The sequence below is a fragment of the Pelodiscus sinensis genome, chromosome 18 (genome assembly GCF_052426305.1).
Source record: "Pelodiscus sinensis isolate ZL-2025 chromosome 18, ASM5242630v1, whole genome shotgun sequence".
NCBI classification, from domain to species: domain Eukaryota; kingdom Metazoa; phylum Chordata; order Testudines; family Trionychidae; genus Pelodiscus; species Pelodiscus sinensis.
The window spans coordinates 33,256,945-33,270,866 of record NC_143069.1 but is presented as its reverse complement, the minus strand read 5'-3'; the positions used below and the strand labels follow the sequence as shown (position 1 = coordinate 33,270,866).

At 54.3% G+C, this 13,922-nt stretch overlaps 1 protein-coding gene across 1 annotated transcript; it reads left to right on the top strand.

The window, feature by feature from the left end:
- The first annotated feature begins 11,167 nt into the window (after window positions 1-11,167).
- Window positions 11,168-13,795, top strand: LOC142823712 (lysozyme C-like). Its single transcript, XM_075914919.2, has 4 exons — window positions 11,168-11,351; window positions 11,737-11,886; window positions 12,841-12,919; window positions 13,262-13,795. The coding sequence occupies exons 1-4, from the start codon at window positions 11,198-11,200 to the stop codon at window positions 13,320-13,322; spliced, it is 444 nt and encodes a 147-aa protein (XP_075771034.1). The 5' UTR covers window positions 11,168-11,197; the 3' UTR covers window positions 13,323-13,795.
- The last annotated feature ends 127 nt before the right edge of the window (window positions 13,796-13,922 follow it).

Below are 13,922 nucleotides of genomic sequence, written 5' to 3'. Positions count from 1 at the left end.
CTAACGCGTGTGGCCCAGAAGTGACCACAGAGCTCCGGACGAGAGCTCACCAGCACCACGGAGAGCAGGACACCCCCCTCCCGTGTCAGCCCCATAACGCACCGGTTCCCGCCCCAGCCTGGTAGTGCAGGATGGTCAGAGCTGCTTCTCTTTGCTGGCTCCCATTCACAGAGCATGCTCACTACTCTTTGAGGATGGTCTTTGGACCACTTGGTCACCTGCCTAACGGTAACTTCATCCAGACCGAACGGGAAGGGTCAAATATTGCCAGCTGAATCTCTGAAGCAAGACACTGGATTCTAGTCACTCTTATCATACTGAGCTCCAAATGTGGCAGGCACGCCAAGGGAAAATGCAGGTTATTAATAGCAAGGCCCATGCAGGGAGGAAATGGAGTCCAAGGCGAGACGGGAAGCAGGTTCTGAAATAACCATTCCCTGGAGAAACAGCCGAACTGGCATGGGGAAGGGACTTGATGTAGTGAAGAGGGCTCAGAGCAGAACGCCGGCAATGCCTGAAGTTCTGGAAAACCTGCCTGGTTAGGGGAGATGCCAGGCGCTCTCGCTAGTTAGTGGAACAAGGAGAAGGCGAAAGGGCCACTGGGTCCCAGGCTAGAAGTACCGACTGGGAAACAAAATTGCTCAGTGGCTCTTGGTTCTAGCAGAGAAGGGTCTGGCCTGAGCCAGTGGCTGGAAGTGGCCCTTCATCTGCATCTGGGTCCTGCCTGCAGCCCTCCAGCTCCCTCCCCACACATTACAGAGGAAATGGGGCCTGAGCAGGGAGTCGGACTCCACAAAAACTCTCCTGTGGAGAGAGGACAGAGAGAGGAGTGGTGTATGCCGTGTAATGGGAACTTATGATGCTAATAAGATGGGACAGAGAAAAGAGCTCGGGGGATTCTCTCCTCGCTGTCGCCTGTAACAGCAACAAGGGGGCAGCCCATGGAATGACAGTGGGACATTAAAAAATAGCTTAAAAAACGTAGCCATGCTCCCAGGAACTGCGGAACTCATTGCCACAGGATGGTGTCAAGGCTAAAAGGTATCGAGATTAAACGTAGGACTGAACTTTCCAAAGCTATGAGGAATATCCAGAGTTAGAATCACTCAAACTAACCAACAGTTGTGGGAGAGAGATTATACCTCATGCTCTGGGGTGTCGTGAAACCTCTCGCTACTAGGGGCCACGAAGGAATTTCATGGGGGGGGGCAGATCCCCACCTGCTTCTGCAGGTTCTAACACCTTGTGGCATTAGCTCAGGTCAAGCATGGGAGGAGGCTTCTTTTGATTCATTCTGGCCATTTATACACCAGCCTCCCCCCTCTTTTAAACCACACACAAACACTCATGAGAAATCCTCCATTTCCAGCTTAGGGCTAAAATTTTGCCTCTTCCAACCCTCAACACATTTACATCCGCACAAAGCAGAAAATTCCCACCTGGTGGGCTCCCCACCCCCGTCCCTAGCTGGAAAACGTCTTTTTCGACAAAATGGGAAATGGCCCACCTTTATGGGGAATCCTCATCTTTGCCTCAGGAAAGCCCAGCGTCCCTCAGTTTGGGTCCAGCAAAACCCTAAAATCATGGGCCAGTAACAGGCCAGTCTGTGACGCCTTTGTACTGTACAATGGGATTTTGTAAGCACGTCGTTTTGAAGAGAGGTGAAACTCAGTGTGTGTGGCGGGGGGGGGGGGGGGGGGCGGGGGGCAGAGGGGGAGGGCAATACGAATCAGGCTCCTGAAAGGGGTCCGGTCACCTGGAAAGGCTGGAAGCAAAATCTAGAGATCTCCCCTGGTTTCATTTCTAGTGAAGCTCTTAACACAAACACCCCGTCTTGGCTGAGAAAAGTCAGGGGTAGTGAATTCACCCCATCCATTAGCAGATTGTACCCAGCATTAGTTATGCTTTTGGTTATGCATAAGAATATAAGAACGGCTACACTGGGTCAGACCAAAAGTCCATCTAGCTAGCCCAACATCCTGTCTGCTGACAGTGGCCAGTACCAGATGCCCCAGAGAAAGGGAACACAACAGGTAATCATCATGTGATCCCTCTCCTCTCATCCATTTCCAGAGGAAAAGAGGCCAGGAACACCATTCCTACCCAGCCTGGCATTGATGGACCTAACCTCCATGAATCTATCTAGCTCTTTTTTGAACTCTGTTAAAGTCCTAGACTTCACCACATCCTCTGGCGAGGAGTTCCACAGTTGACTGTAGGCTGAGTGAAGAAAAACTTCCTTTGGTTTCTTTTAAATCTGCTACCTATTCATTTCATTTGGTGATCTCTAGTTCTTATATTGTGGGAATAAGTAAATAACTTTTCTTTATTCACTTTTTCCATGCCAGTCATGATTTTATGGAACTCTATAATATCCCCCCTTAGTCTCCTCTTTTCTAAGCTGAAAAGTCCCGGTCTTTTTAATCTCTCTTCATATGGGACCCGTTCCAACCCCCTCATCATTTTTGTTGCCATTTCGGAACCTTTTCCAATGCCAAGAGATCTTTTTTGCGATGAGGCAACCACATTTGTACGCAGTATTCAAGATGTGGGCGTCCCATAGATTTATAAGGAGCAATACGCTATTTTCTGTCTTATTCTCTGTTCCTTTATTAATGATTCCTAACATCCTGTTTGCTTTTTCACTGTCACTGCCCACTGAGTGGATGTTTCCAGAGCCAAGATTTCTCTCTAGAGTAGTTGCAGCTCAATTAGTCCCCATCATATAGTATGTATCATTGGGATTATTTTTCCCATGTGCATTGCTTTACATTTATCACCATTACATTTAATTTGCCATTGTGTTGCCCAAGCACTTAGTTTGGTGAGATCTTTTGGAAGCTGTACACAGTCGGGTTTGGTCTTAACTATCTCGAGCGGTTTAATATCAGCTGCAAATTTTACCACCTCACTGTTTATCCCTTTCTCTAGATCATTTATAAATAGGTTGAATTGGATGGGTCCCAGGAGTGACCTTTGGGGGACCCCACTAGTTACCTCTCTCCACTCTGAAAACTGGCCATTTATTCCTACCCTTTGTTTCCTGTCTTTTAACCAGTTCTCAGTCCACGAGAGGAACCTCCCTTTTATCCCATGACAACTTACTTAAGAGCTTTTGATGAGGGACCTTGTCAAACCTACACCTTTGTTTCCAGGCCAATTTGGTACGACTTCAGCTTCCAGCCATAACATGTCCCCTCCCACCTGCCCCCTTCCATGTCACCCCAGACTCCCATAATACAGAACATTTGTAATGAATGTGAAGGACCCTACGGAGAATTCCCCTGAATTCAATTCAGTTGCCGGAGGGTGGAGCGGAAAATGGCCTCTACTCTCCATGACAAGCCTGGGAAACGTTGGATAAAAAGTCTCCGTTTTGCACAGATCTTTTTCAGGGGCTGAGCAAGACACACGTCCCCGCTGCGAGCTCCCAGATTGAGCCCGGGCACCAGGGAGAACTGGTCTCCTCTGGAAATCGATGCTTCTGGGAAGGGGACGAGGGAGACAGACGCTGGGTGTCTGGAGATCGCCCTTCTGTGTGCCTGGGAAGGACGCGGAGTGGAGACAGAATTTAGTTGGAGTGGGGACCCCGCAGTGCTCAGGGTCCTTCTCCGGACACTGTCAAAACACCTGGCTAGCCAGCGCGACACGTGAGGTAGCAGATGGAGGGGCCGGGTTGGGTGAGGGACTGTCAGAGGCGACTGCGGGTGGGGAACGTCTTTCTGTTCAGAGTCAGATACCAGACTGAGCAGAAGGACAGAGGGGCACAGAAGACGTGGGGGTTCTTCCCTGCTGTCCTGCTTCCCAATCCGTCCTGGGCCCTGCCCCTACATGCCTCCCTCCAGCTGGCATTGCCATCCCAGCCTCTCCCTTGTGGTGCCCCCGACACACACCCTGACTCCCAGCCTCACCTTGGACAATGACGCCTGGCACCCGCCTGTCCCCGGCATCTGTAGACGAACGGCCGCTGCATGAGATGAACCCCAGCAACCAGGCCCCGGGGTGGCAGAGTCGGCCTTAATGAGCCCCTGGGGGACTGTGACTGAGAAAACATTCATTAGCGCTCAGCTGAGATGCCCCACGGCTGGGAGGCCCGGGGGGGAGGGTCTCTGAGGTCCATGGGCTCCCGTCATCGTGTCTCCTCGTGGACCATCATAAGCAGCCAGTGGCCAAGTCTGCTAAATCTCTCCCCTGTGCTGGCCAATCCCCACACGCTGGCAACTCACAGACATTCGACTTCCTCCCCCCAAGAGGGGCAGTGTGCCTCAGTTTACCAGTTTTCCCTTAATCACCCGCACCAGTACCCATTGTCGCTCCAACTAAATCCAGACCACAGACTTTCAATAGAGAGACTTTATTCCTCGTGTACAACCCGGGCAGACTGATGAGCAGTCACGGGCTTCCTGTAGATCCCTCCTGGGCTCCTCTTCCTGGCAAAGGAGCCCATCAAATGGATGTTTGGTGGAGTGAGTTTGTCAGGACTCAACGGTGAAGACTAAGGAACCCTTAACCGAGGGGCATCCCTCACGGCTTCCTGCCCCTTGGCTAAGATGCCAACGGGGTTAGATAAGTCTATACCAGACCCTGCAGTGAAAGGCAAAGGTTCTAGCTACAATTCCCTGCCAGGGACGTGGCTTTTAAAATACATTCTCAGAACATTGGGAGCGTCTGCTGTGACCCCCTGTAGCGCCCAGGCCAGAGAACGGCCCCCAGAGAATTCCTAGCACAGATCTGTTAGAAACCCCTCTCCCCTTGATGTGCAGCTGCAGCCCAAAACATCACCAAGGTCTGGGACTCATTAGGAAAGGGACCGATAATAAGACCGACACGGTCCTTTGGCCTCTGCATGAATCCGTGGCACACCCACACCTGGAATACTGCGTGCAAACGTGCTGGTGAGACAAACACACATGTGGGGCCACATTCACCTACACACACACAAGTACACGCAGCCCAAGTCTTTCCTTGGAAAGGGGGTTCTCAGGGGCATGGCCACACGGCCTCAGCCCCAAGCCTGTTGTATTAATTTAATAATATGTATTGACCCAAAGATGTGAGCTTAAAAGTGCCTAGACTGGGCTGGTCCAATGGTCCATCTAGCCCTGTATCCTGTCTTCTGATGGTGGCCAGGTGTCCCAGGAGAATTGAACAGACTAGGGAACCATCATCTTTTCCAGCGTCTGACCCCGTCCCTGCCTACCCTGGCTCACGATGGACCTGTCCTCCATAAACTCCTCTAGTTCATTTTTGAACCCTGTCATCGTCTTGACCTTCGGAACATCCTGTGGCAAGGAGTTCCACAGGCTGACTGTGCGCTGGGTGAAGAAGTACTTCACCGTTATTTGTTTTAAAGCGGCTGCCTATTAATGTCATTGTATCACCCGTAATCCTATAGGAGTGAATAGCATTTCCTTATTTGATTCCGCCACACCCCTTGTGAGGCAGCAAGAGGATTTAAAAGATAAGAAGTAGATCCTTTGCCTTTTATTGTGACTGCCAGCATCTATCAACTGGTGGTGAGCCTGCCTGCCCCCTTTACCAATCAATGGAGAAGGCTCATTGTGGGTAAACCAAATAGGTATTTGGGGACTAGTTTACACAATAGGGGGTGAAACGGGTTATTAAAAAGTAGGATAACAACATAAAATCACTTGAACACATACAGTAGTCAGTCCCTTATTGGTATAAACCTAGGATCCATTAACCAAGGACCTTTGGCTGGATAACAGATATGAATCAGATAAGGTAGGGTTAAAAAAAAAAAGAAGTCGACAATTTCGTAGAAACCTTCTTGCTTAATTCCCAGGTTGGTTGCTCAGGACTTTGATCTGACAGATTTGTCCGATCTGCGAGGAGCAGGTCTGTCTTGGGGCTCAGCTTGGCTTGTTCCCAGGACTTTTGGCCAAGGTGCGTTGGCCTAAGAGAGCAGGGGGAAGCTAAAGCGCCGGGTGTGGGTCTCGTGGGGGAAGACGAAGACGGGAAGGCAGCATGGCCCTGCCCTGGGATACACCCCTGCTCCCTTCTTCGATCCATCCCCAGGGTATTAATTACCAGTAATGGCTTCATGCCCCTCTGGGTCTCGTTAGCAGGCGGGGCCCTTGGGAACAGGAGCCGGTGAGGAGGAGGAGCAGCTGGGGGGTTGGTGTAATTAACAGATCATAGAATCATAGAATCATAGAACTGGAAGAGACCTCAGAAGGTCATCAAGTCCAGCCCCCTGCTCTAGGCAGGACCAATCCCAACTAAATCAACCCGGCCAGGGCTTGGACAAGCCGAGACTTAAACACCTCTAGGGATGGAGACTCCACTACTTCCCTGGGTAACCCATCCCAGTGCTTCACCACCCTCCTAGGGAAAGAGTTTTTCCTAATATCCAACCTGGACCTCTCCCACCACAACTTGAGCCCATTGCTCCTTGTTCTGCCACCTGTCACTACTGAGAACAGCCTCTCTCCATCCTCTTTGGAACCTCCCTTCAGGAAGTTGCAGGCTGCTCTCAAATCCCCCCTCACTCTTCTCTTCTGCAGACTAAACAAACCCAAATCCCTCAGCCTCTCCTCATAAGTCATGTGTTCAGCCCCCCCAATCATTTTGGTCACCCTCCGCTAGACCCTCTCCAATGCGTCCACATCCTTTCTGTAGTGGGGGCCCCAGAACTGGACACAAAACTCCAGATGTGGCCTCACCAGAGCCGAATAAAGGGGAATAATGACATCTCTGGATCTGCTGGCAATGCTACTCTTAATGCATCCTAATATGTCATTAGCCTTCTTGGCTACAAGGGCTCACTGTTGACTCATATCCAGCTTCTCATCCACTGTAACCCCCAGGTCCTTTTCTGCACAACTACTTGTCCCCCACTAGGGATCCGTTCATAGATTCACCTTCCCAGCCCAGTGCGAACACTGCGCTCTGTGAAACTCTTGGAGTTGTTAGCACCCTCCAAACCACCATGTGCTGGACAGGAGGGAGTCACTGAGCCAGACCTGGAGATAGACAGGTCATCCCACCTCCATCTCCAGGCTGCTGAGAGCCTTCCTCCCCCTCCCCCTTAGGCCACACTGCAGCTCACGGGGGAAACCGAGGCCCACAGGGGCTTTGTACAGAATATTACATCCGATTCCCACGCATTGCTCCCACTTGTGGCAGGAGGCTGGGGGTGAATTCTCCCTGCCTCCTTGGACAAAATGGAAAGGGGACTTGACATAGGATGTACCCCGGGGCCAATTCAGCCTGGGACTTGGTAGAACTTTCTAAACATGCCCCCCACCCCCAGGAGTCCACCACCAAACAATTGTCCAAAGCGGGGGGGGGGAGCAACTTCTCCCTTTTCCAGCCTCACAGGGAGGTTTTCCTGAAAGATCCGCCCTGGGAAATATTTAGGGGGCAGGGCTATGGGCTGGGGAGGTCAGACTGGGTGGCCGCCCTGGTTCCTTCTGGGCAGGGCAGCTGTGGACTGAGCCATCTCTCTGTGGGCATGCAGGGGACCCATCTGGCCTAGAGAAGCTCCCCTGCTCATTCCGGTCCGTTTCCAAACCAATCTCATGCTTCAGGGCTTAGTCTCATGCTTCAGGGTCAGGAAGGATTTCCACAGGCACCTCAGGATGTACAATGGGCCAGATGAATTCTGGGTCCCCCCTCCCCTCCTCTATTCACCTCTGTCATTGTCATCCTCCACAGTCATGGGATCTGTCGGCACAGCTCCAGCTTTTGTCCAGGGCAGAGGACGGCCGCACCCACAAACCAGCCTGTTCCTTTCTAGCTGTCGCAGCAGCTGTGTCACTCCCCTCCCACCTTTGTCTGGTGGAGACATAGGGCGGGTCCCCATTACCTGCTCATGCCCCAGGGTGGAGGGTTGGGAGGCGTGGATGGAAACTGAGAATCCAGGAACCCTCATCTCAGTTTTGATTTGGGTTTCGGTCCAACAAGGATTTGAAACCTCGTTGCTCCCCGTTTCTCGGGGGAGATGGACAGAGAACCAGAGCAGGAAAAGATGTGCACAAGGTCATACAGAGCTCGGGAGAGAACTCAGGAGTCCTGGCTCCCAGCCCTTCCACCCCTCTCAGTCATGTCTACACATGGCTACACTAACAAAGAGGTGAGGTTCCTTGGATGTATGTCATCCCCTTAAACATCCGATAACCAGACAATGCAAACAGACTACAAAAAGAGACGAAGAGTGTGTACATCTCAGCCACTGTGGGAAGGGCAGACTTAAGCTACGCGTGGTAACAAGGCTTGTCCCCAAAGAGGGCAGAGTTAAGGTGACAAAGGCAGCCTTAACAGTGGATTTCTCTGCTTTCACTCATGTGAGTTATGTTCCACGGAGCCGTTCTGCGAGAGAACGACCGATCACCACACAACGCTGACTCAGTTGGAGTTCTGCTACTGACTTTTCGAGCTTGTTGAGCAGGAAGAGGCATGCTCCTGGCACAGAGTAGTAGTGTAGCCTGATCAGCTAATGCATTCGGGCAACTTAGTCATTACCCTTTCATTATTTATTGCTATGCCAGTTCTTTCCTTTCTGGGCTGCTGAGTCTCGTTGGCTGGTCACAGACATGAGCAAGACATGGGATTTTCCTAGTGCCTCTCTCCATCCTCTTAGGGACCCCCCAGCAGGGCGTTGAAGGCTGCTCTCAAATCCCCCCTCACTGGCCTGCAGAATAAAAAGCCCAAATCCCTCAGCCTCTCCTCATAAGTCGTGTGCTCCAGCCCCCTCAACATTTTCGTTACCCTCCTTGGGACCCTTTCCATTGCATCCACGTCCTTTTCCAGTTGGGGCAGGTTGGCTTGGAGGGTGTTTTTGAAGTGTCCTTTTTGCCCGACCTTCATCCATTGGCCGCAGCACCGTTAGGAGAACGTGACCCAATTCAGGAGTCAATCTTCCGGCATCCAAAGAACATGCCCAGCCCAACGACATTGGAAGGGGGATGGTCTGCACATCCAGCGCATGTCTTTTCCACAGGCTGGATCGACAGGCAGCAATCAATCCAGTGGGGGTAGATTGATCACGTCTAGCATAGACATGATAAATCAATTGCTGAGCACTCTCCCCTCCAGTGCACTACCAAAACTAGGAGAGTTAGCAGAGTTGACGGGAGAGCATCAGTGGTCACCTTGGCGCAGTGAAGGGGGGATAAGAGAGAGGTCTAGAAAACCACCACTGGGGTGAAGAAAGTGAATAAGGAAAAGTTATTTATTTGGTCCCATAACACAAGAACTGAGGGAGTCACCAAATGAAATGAATCAGTAGAGTGTGAAACAAACAAAAAGAAAGGGCTTCTGTCCCCAATGAACAGTCAACCTGTGGAACTCCCTGCCAGAGGATGTTGTAAAGTCCAAGACTAGAAGAGGATTCAAAAGAGAGCTAGATAAGTTCATGAAGCTATTAGCCAGGATGGGCAGGAATGGTGTCCCTTGCTTCTGGGAATGGGTGACGGGAGGAATAACGTGAGGATTCCCTGTTCTGTTCACTCCCTCTGGGGCACCTGGCATTGTCTGCTGTGGGCAGACAGGAAACGGGGCTGGATGGGCCTTTGGTCTGACATGTCATATAAAAAGCCATAGGTAGGCTTGCAGGGGTTACATTTGTATTCCTCTAGGCCAGTCATGAGCCCTGCTGGTGAAAATACCAGGTGTTCTTTATCAGATGGCCTTCATCAACTGCAACTCCCTATGCTTGCTAGCTGAGCGCTGAGTATGGGATAAATAACAGGACCTCGGTTCTCTGCCCCGCAGGAACGTTGAGAGTAGCATTGGGCCACTATGCGCACGCCCGGTAAACACCTGAGTATGACTAGTGTAAGGAGTCCCGTGTCCTGTGAGTCTCACCAGGGACCTAGACCTCGGAGGGTGGCCTGGATTCCTCCAGCTGGAGCCATGCCCGCTGCAGCTGGGTGCGAGGTGACCGGAATGGGACTCCCCGCAGACTGAAGGGGCGGAAGCATTTCCAAGTGCCCGTTACTCTTTTATGCATTGCTCTGCCGATGCTTATTGGCAGGGCTCGCCGAGCGGCAGCGAGCCCCACTCGCCAGCCACGCGGTTCTGCGCTGTGCGCGTGCGCAGATCACTCTGCGCCAGCTCTTCCGGGGTGTAATCGACTCGCCACAGGCGAGTCGATTACATTGTTTGCCGAGCCCTGCTTATTGGCCTATTACTTTGCAGTAGCTGTGTAACCATCTGGCACTATTAAGCCTGTAATAATAGTGATGCAGTGAGATTAATAAAAGCAGCTCTGTATTGAAGCGAATCCATAATCCTCATGGGTCCTGGCCCTGTGAGTTGGCATGACCCAATATAGCCGTTCTTATGTTCTTGTACCTCTCAGCCTTGTAGACGTATCAAACCCAATTTTAAGTGGAGTCAACACCTTAGTCCGAAAATGCCTTTATCTTAGGTGGGATCTTGTTCTTAAATGATTCTTAAGTTAATTGAAGGGTGAGCTCACAGCCACCAATCCCCATGAGGGGCGTGACTCACGGCATCATTACACCCTGTCCGTGTAACAGCACCAGGCCACAAATGGAAACTGGCTTCGGGGTGGGGGCTGCAACTCAGGACCCCGGGGTATAACGACCTCTAATTTGGCTCTCCAAGGCTGCCCTGCATCCCCACGAGCCCCGGCCGATTCCAAGGCCGGCCGAGGAACCGTTGCGAAGTTCCAGCGCGTGGAAACCCTCCAGCCTGGTCCAGCCCGGGCCGTGCTCACCCCCCAGGGAACGGGCTCTGAAATGCTGCTTTGGGTTTGGGGACCCCGAAGGTTTCGCGGGCGCCGGGCGCTGCCTCAGCTCCAGCTCAGCCCACCGAGGCCAGTGTGATCGGCCTCGCAGCAACACCCCGGGAACTGTCTGGAAAAGGGCCATTTGGGGGGGGGGGGATCCCTCCAGTGCCCATAGCTCAGACCAGCCCAAATCGGGGTCACTCCCCTGCCCCCAACCCATCTGGAGGGGCCCAACTTTCAAAGGGCTCTGCTGAAGCTGGCAGCTTTCGGAGGCCTGGGAAAGGAGCAATTTGTAACCAGAAGTCCCTGGCACACCCTAAATTGCCGTGTGGGAGGTGGCTGCTGAGAACAGACACGCCTGGGCGGCTGCCTGGCACCGTGCCCGGCAGGATGTGCCAGGGCCGTGGGCCGCCTGCCTCGGAGCCGGGATAAAAGGGGGAACCCGGGAGCGGCAGCTCAGACGCCCCATCGGACACCATGAAATCGCTGCTGCTCTTCGGCCTCCCTCTTCTCCTCCTCCTGGCCGTGGCGCCCCCCGGCTGCCGGGGCGTTCGCATAGACCGGTGCAAGCTGATCCGGATGCTGAAGAAGCATGGGATGGAGGGTTTCGTCGGGAAAACGGTGGCTGATTGTGAGTGGGAACATCCCCAGCCCTGCTGCCCCATCTACCCCCCTGCCGGGGCCGATTCCCCAAATCCCCACTCCCCCTCCTTGCAAACAATCAACGCGTTGCCCCTAGCTGCCAGCCAGCCGCTGTGGGGGAGGGGAGTGGGACGTAGCAGCCTGGGGGTGTTCCCCCCGGTGGAAATCCCTTCTCAGTGGGGTGGGGAACAACCCTGGATTTCCCGTGGGCTCTAACCACTAGGCATCTGGCTGTCACCAGTGGGTGCGCTCCCAGCCTGATCGGGAGATGGGGAGGTAGACTGGCTTGGCAGCAGGATAGCCAGCGGTGGTGGGAGACTGCACCTCTAGCTGGAGGGGGGTTCCCCTCTCACCCAGCTCCTGCCCACACGCAGGGGTCTGCCTGGTGCAACACGAGAGCAATTATAACACCAACGTCGTCAGCCCCACCCGGGACTACGGGATCTTCCAGATCAACAGCAGATACTGGTGCAACGACGGGCGGACAAAGAAGCCTCCCAACGTTTGCCGCATGCCCTGCAGCAGTAAGAGGGACTGGGTGTGGGGGGAACCGCCTGGTGTAGCCACATCACCCCTGCACGTCTACCCCCATCCAGCCAGCCACTGAGCCATCCCTCATCTGTCTGCCTTCCCCTACCTCACTTTGTGAATGTCTGTCCACCTGCAACACCCGCACCCACCCAGCCACCCCTCCTTCCGTGTCCGCCCCTTCACCCGTCCGTCCATCCCCATCACACACCTTCCCCTGCCTCACCCTCTGTCTGTTCACCTGCATCACCCCCCACCCAGCACCCTTCCTTCCGTGTGTCTGCCCTTCACCCATCCGTCCATCCCCATCACACACCTTCCCCTGCCTCACCCTCTGTCTGTCCACCTGCATCACCCCCCACCCAGCACCCCTCCTTCCGTGTCCGCCCCTTCACCCGTCCGTCCATCCCCATCACACACCTTCCCCTGCCTCACCCTCTGTCTGTCCACCTGCATCACCCCCCACCCAGCACCCCTCCTTCCGTGTCCGCCCCTTCACCCGTCCGTCCATCCCCATCACACACCTTCCCCTGCCTCACCCTCTGTCTGTCCACCTGCATCACCCCCCACCCAGCACCCCTCCTTCCGTGTCCGCCCCTTCACCCGTCCGTCCATCCCCATCACACACCTTCCCCTGCCTCACCCTCTGTCTGTCCACCTACCACACACCTTCCATCTCCACACCCACCTTCCATCCGTCCGTCCATCCCACACCCACCTTCCATCCGTCCGTCCATCCCACGCCCACCTTCCATCCGTCCGTCCGTCCGTCCATCCATCCCACATCCACCTTCCATCCATCCATCCCACACTTGCCTTCCATCCATCCATCCATCCATCCATCCATCCCACACCCACCGTCCATCCATCCACCTTCCCACCCCCCCGCCTCCGATGGTCCCTACCCCTCCTCTGGCCCCATGGCTCACCCCAGCCCCTCTTCCCTACAGAGCTGCTGGATAACAACATCGAGGATGACATCAGATGTGCTAAGATCATTGCCAAGCAATCAAATGGCCTCACACCCTGGTGAGTTTCGCTGGTGCTCGGGGGGGGGGGGGGGGGAGGTGATAGTGTCCTGGCTGGGTCCCCCAAGGGAAGCAGCAAATGGGGGAGATTTGGGTCTCGTACCTCCAGAATCCTGGCTCCCTGCCTCTTCCCCAGCTCTAACCACTAAACCCCACTCCCCTCCAGGGCTGGGAGAGAACCCAGGTGTCCTGGCTCCCAGCTCCCTCCTTCTAGCCCGCCAGACTCCTCTTCCCTCCCATCTGACACTGGTACCAGAGCGTAGGGTCCACCCCCCCCCACTTCTTTGGGGCCAGCTCACAGCCCCCTCCTCCCCCTGACTTGCTCTCTGCTCTTCTCCTGCAGGGTCGCCTGGAGGAGGCGCTGCAAGGGGAAGAACTTGAAGCCGTACGTGAAGGGATGCTAACGCCCAGAGCCAGCTGCACCGACAGCTGGAGTGGGGGGGATATGGGATGCAGGGACAGACAGAAGGGAGCAGGTGGGCATAGATACTGGGGTAATTATGAGGATGGAGGGGAAGATAAGCATAGGGAGAGATGGCAGATTGAGGGGCCAGGGGCCAGAAGGGCAGGGCCAAAGGGACAGGGAGTTGGCAGAGGGAAGGGACTGGCAGGGGGAAGGTGACTGGCAGGGGGTGGGCAGTGCCCAGAGGGTCAGCAGACCATAGTGAGCTCAGCTAGGCCCGTGTGGGGACAGACTGAAGTTGGATCAAGAGGGCTGGACAGCAAAGGCCTTGAGGTGCCCCCTGGCCCCATGGAAGAAGCCGCCCGGGGGGCTGGGTTGACCCATCCCCATCTCGGTCTCACAGGGCCTGTACCCAAAGCGCCCAGCTGTGTGGGGCGGGGACCCCCCCTTCCCAATAAACACTGAACATCTGCACCAAGAGCGATGTGTCTTTGTCCGGCCAGCAGGCGACACCGGGCCTGGGGGAGGGGACATTTCGGGGCTAGGAGGCTGGGCTCCGGGGTTCTCTCCCCAGCTTGGGGAAGGGAGTGGGGGCTAGTGG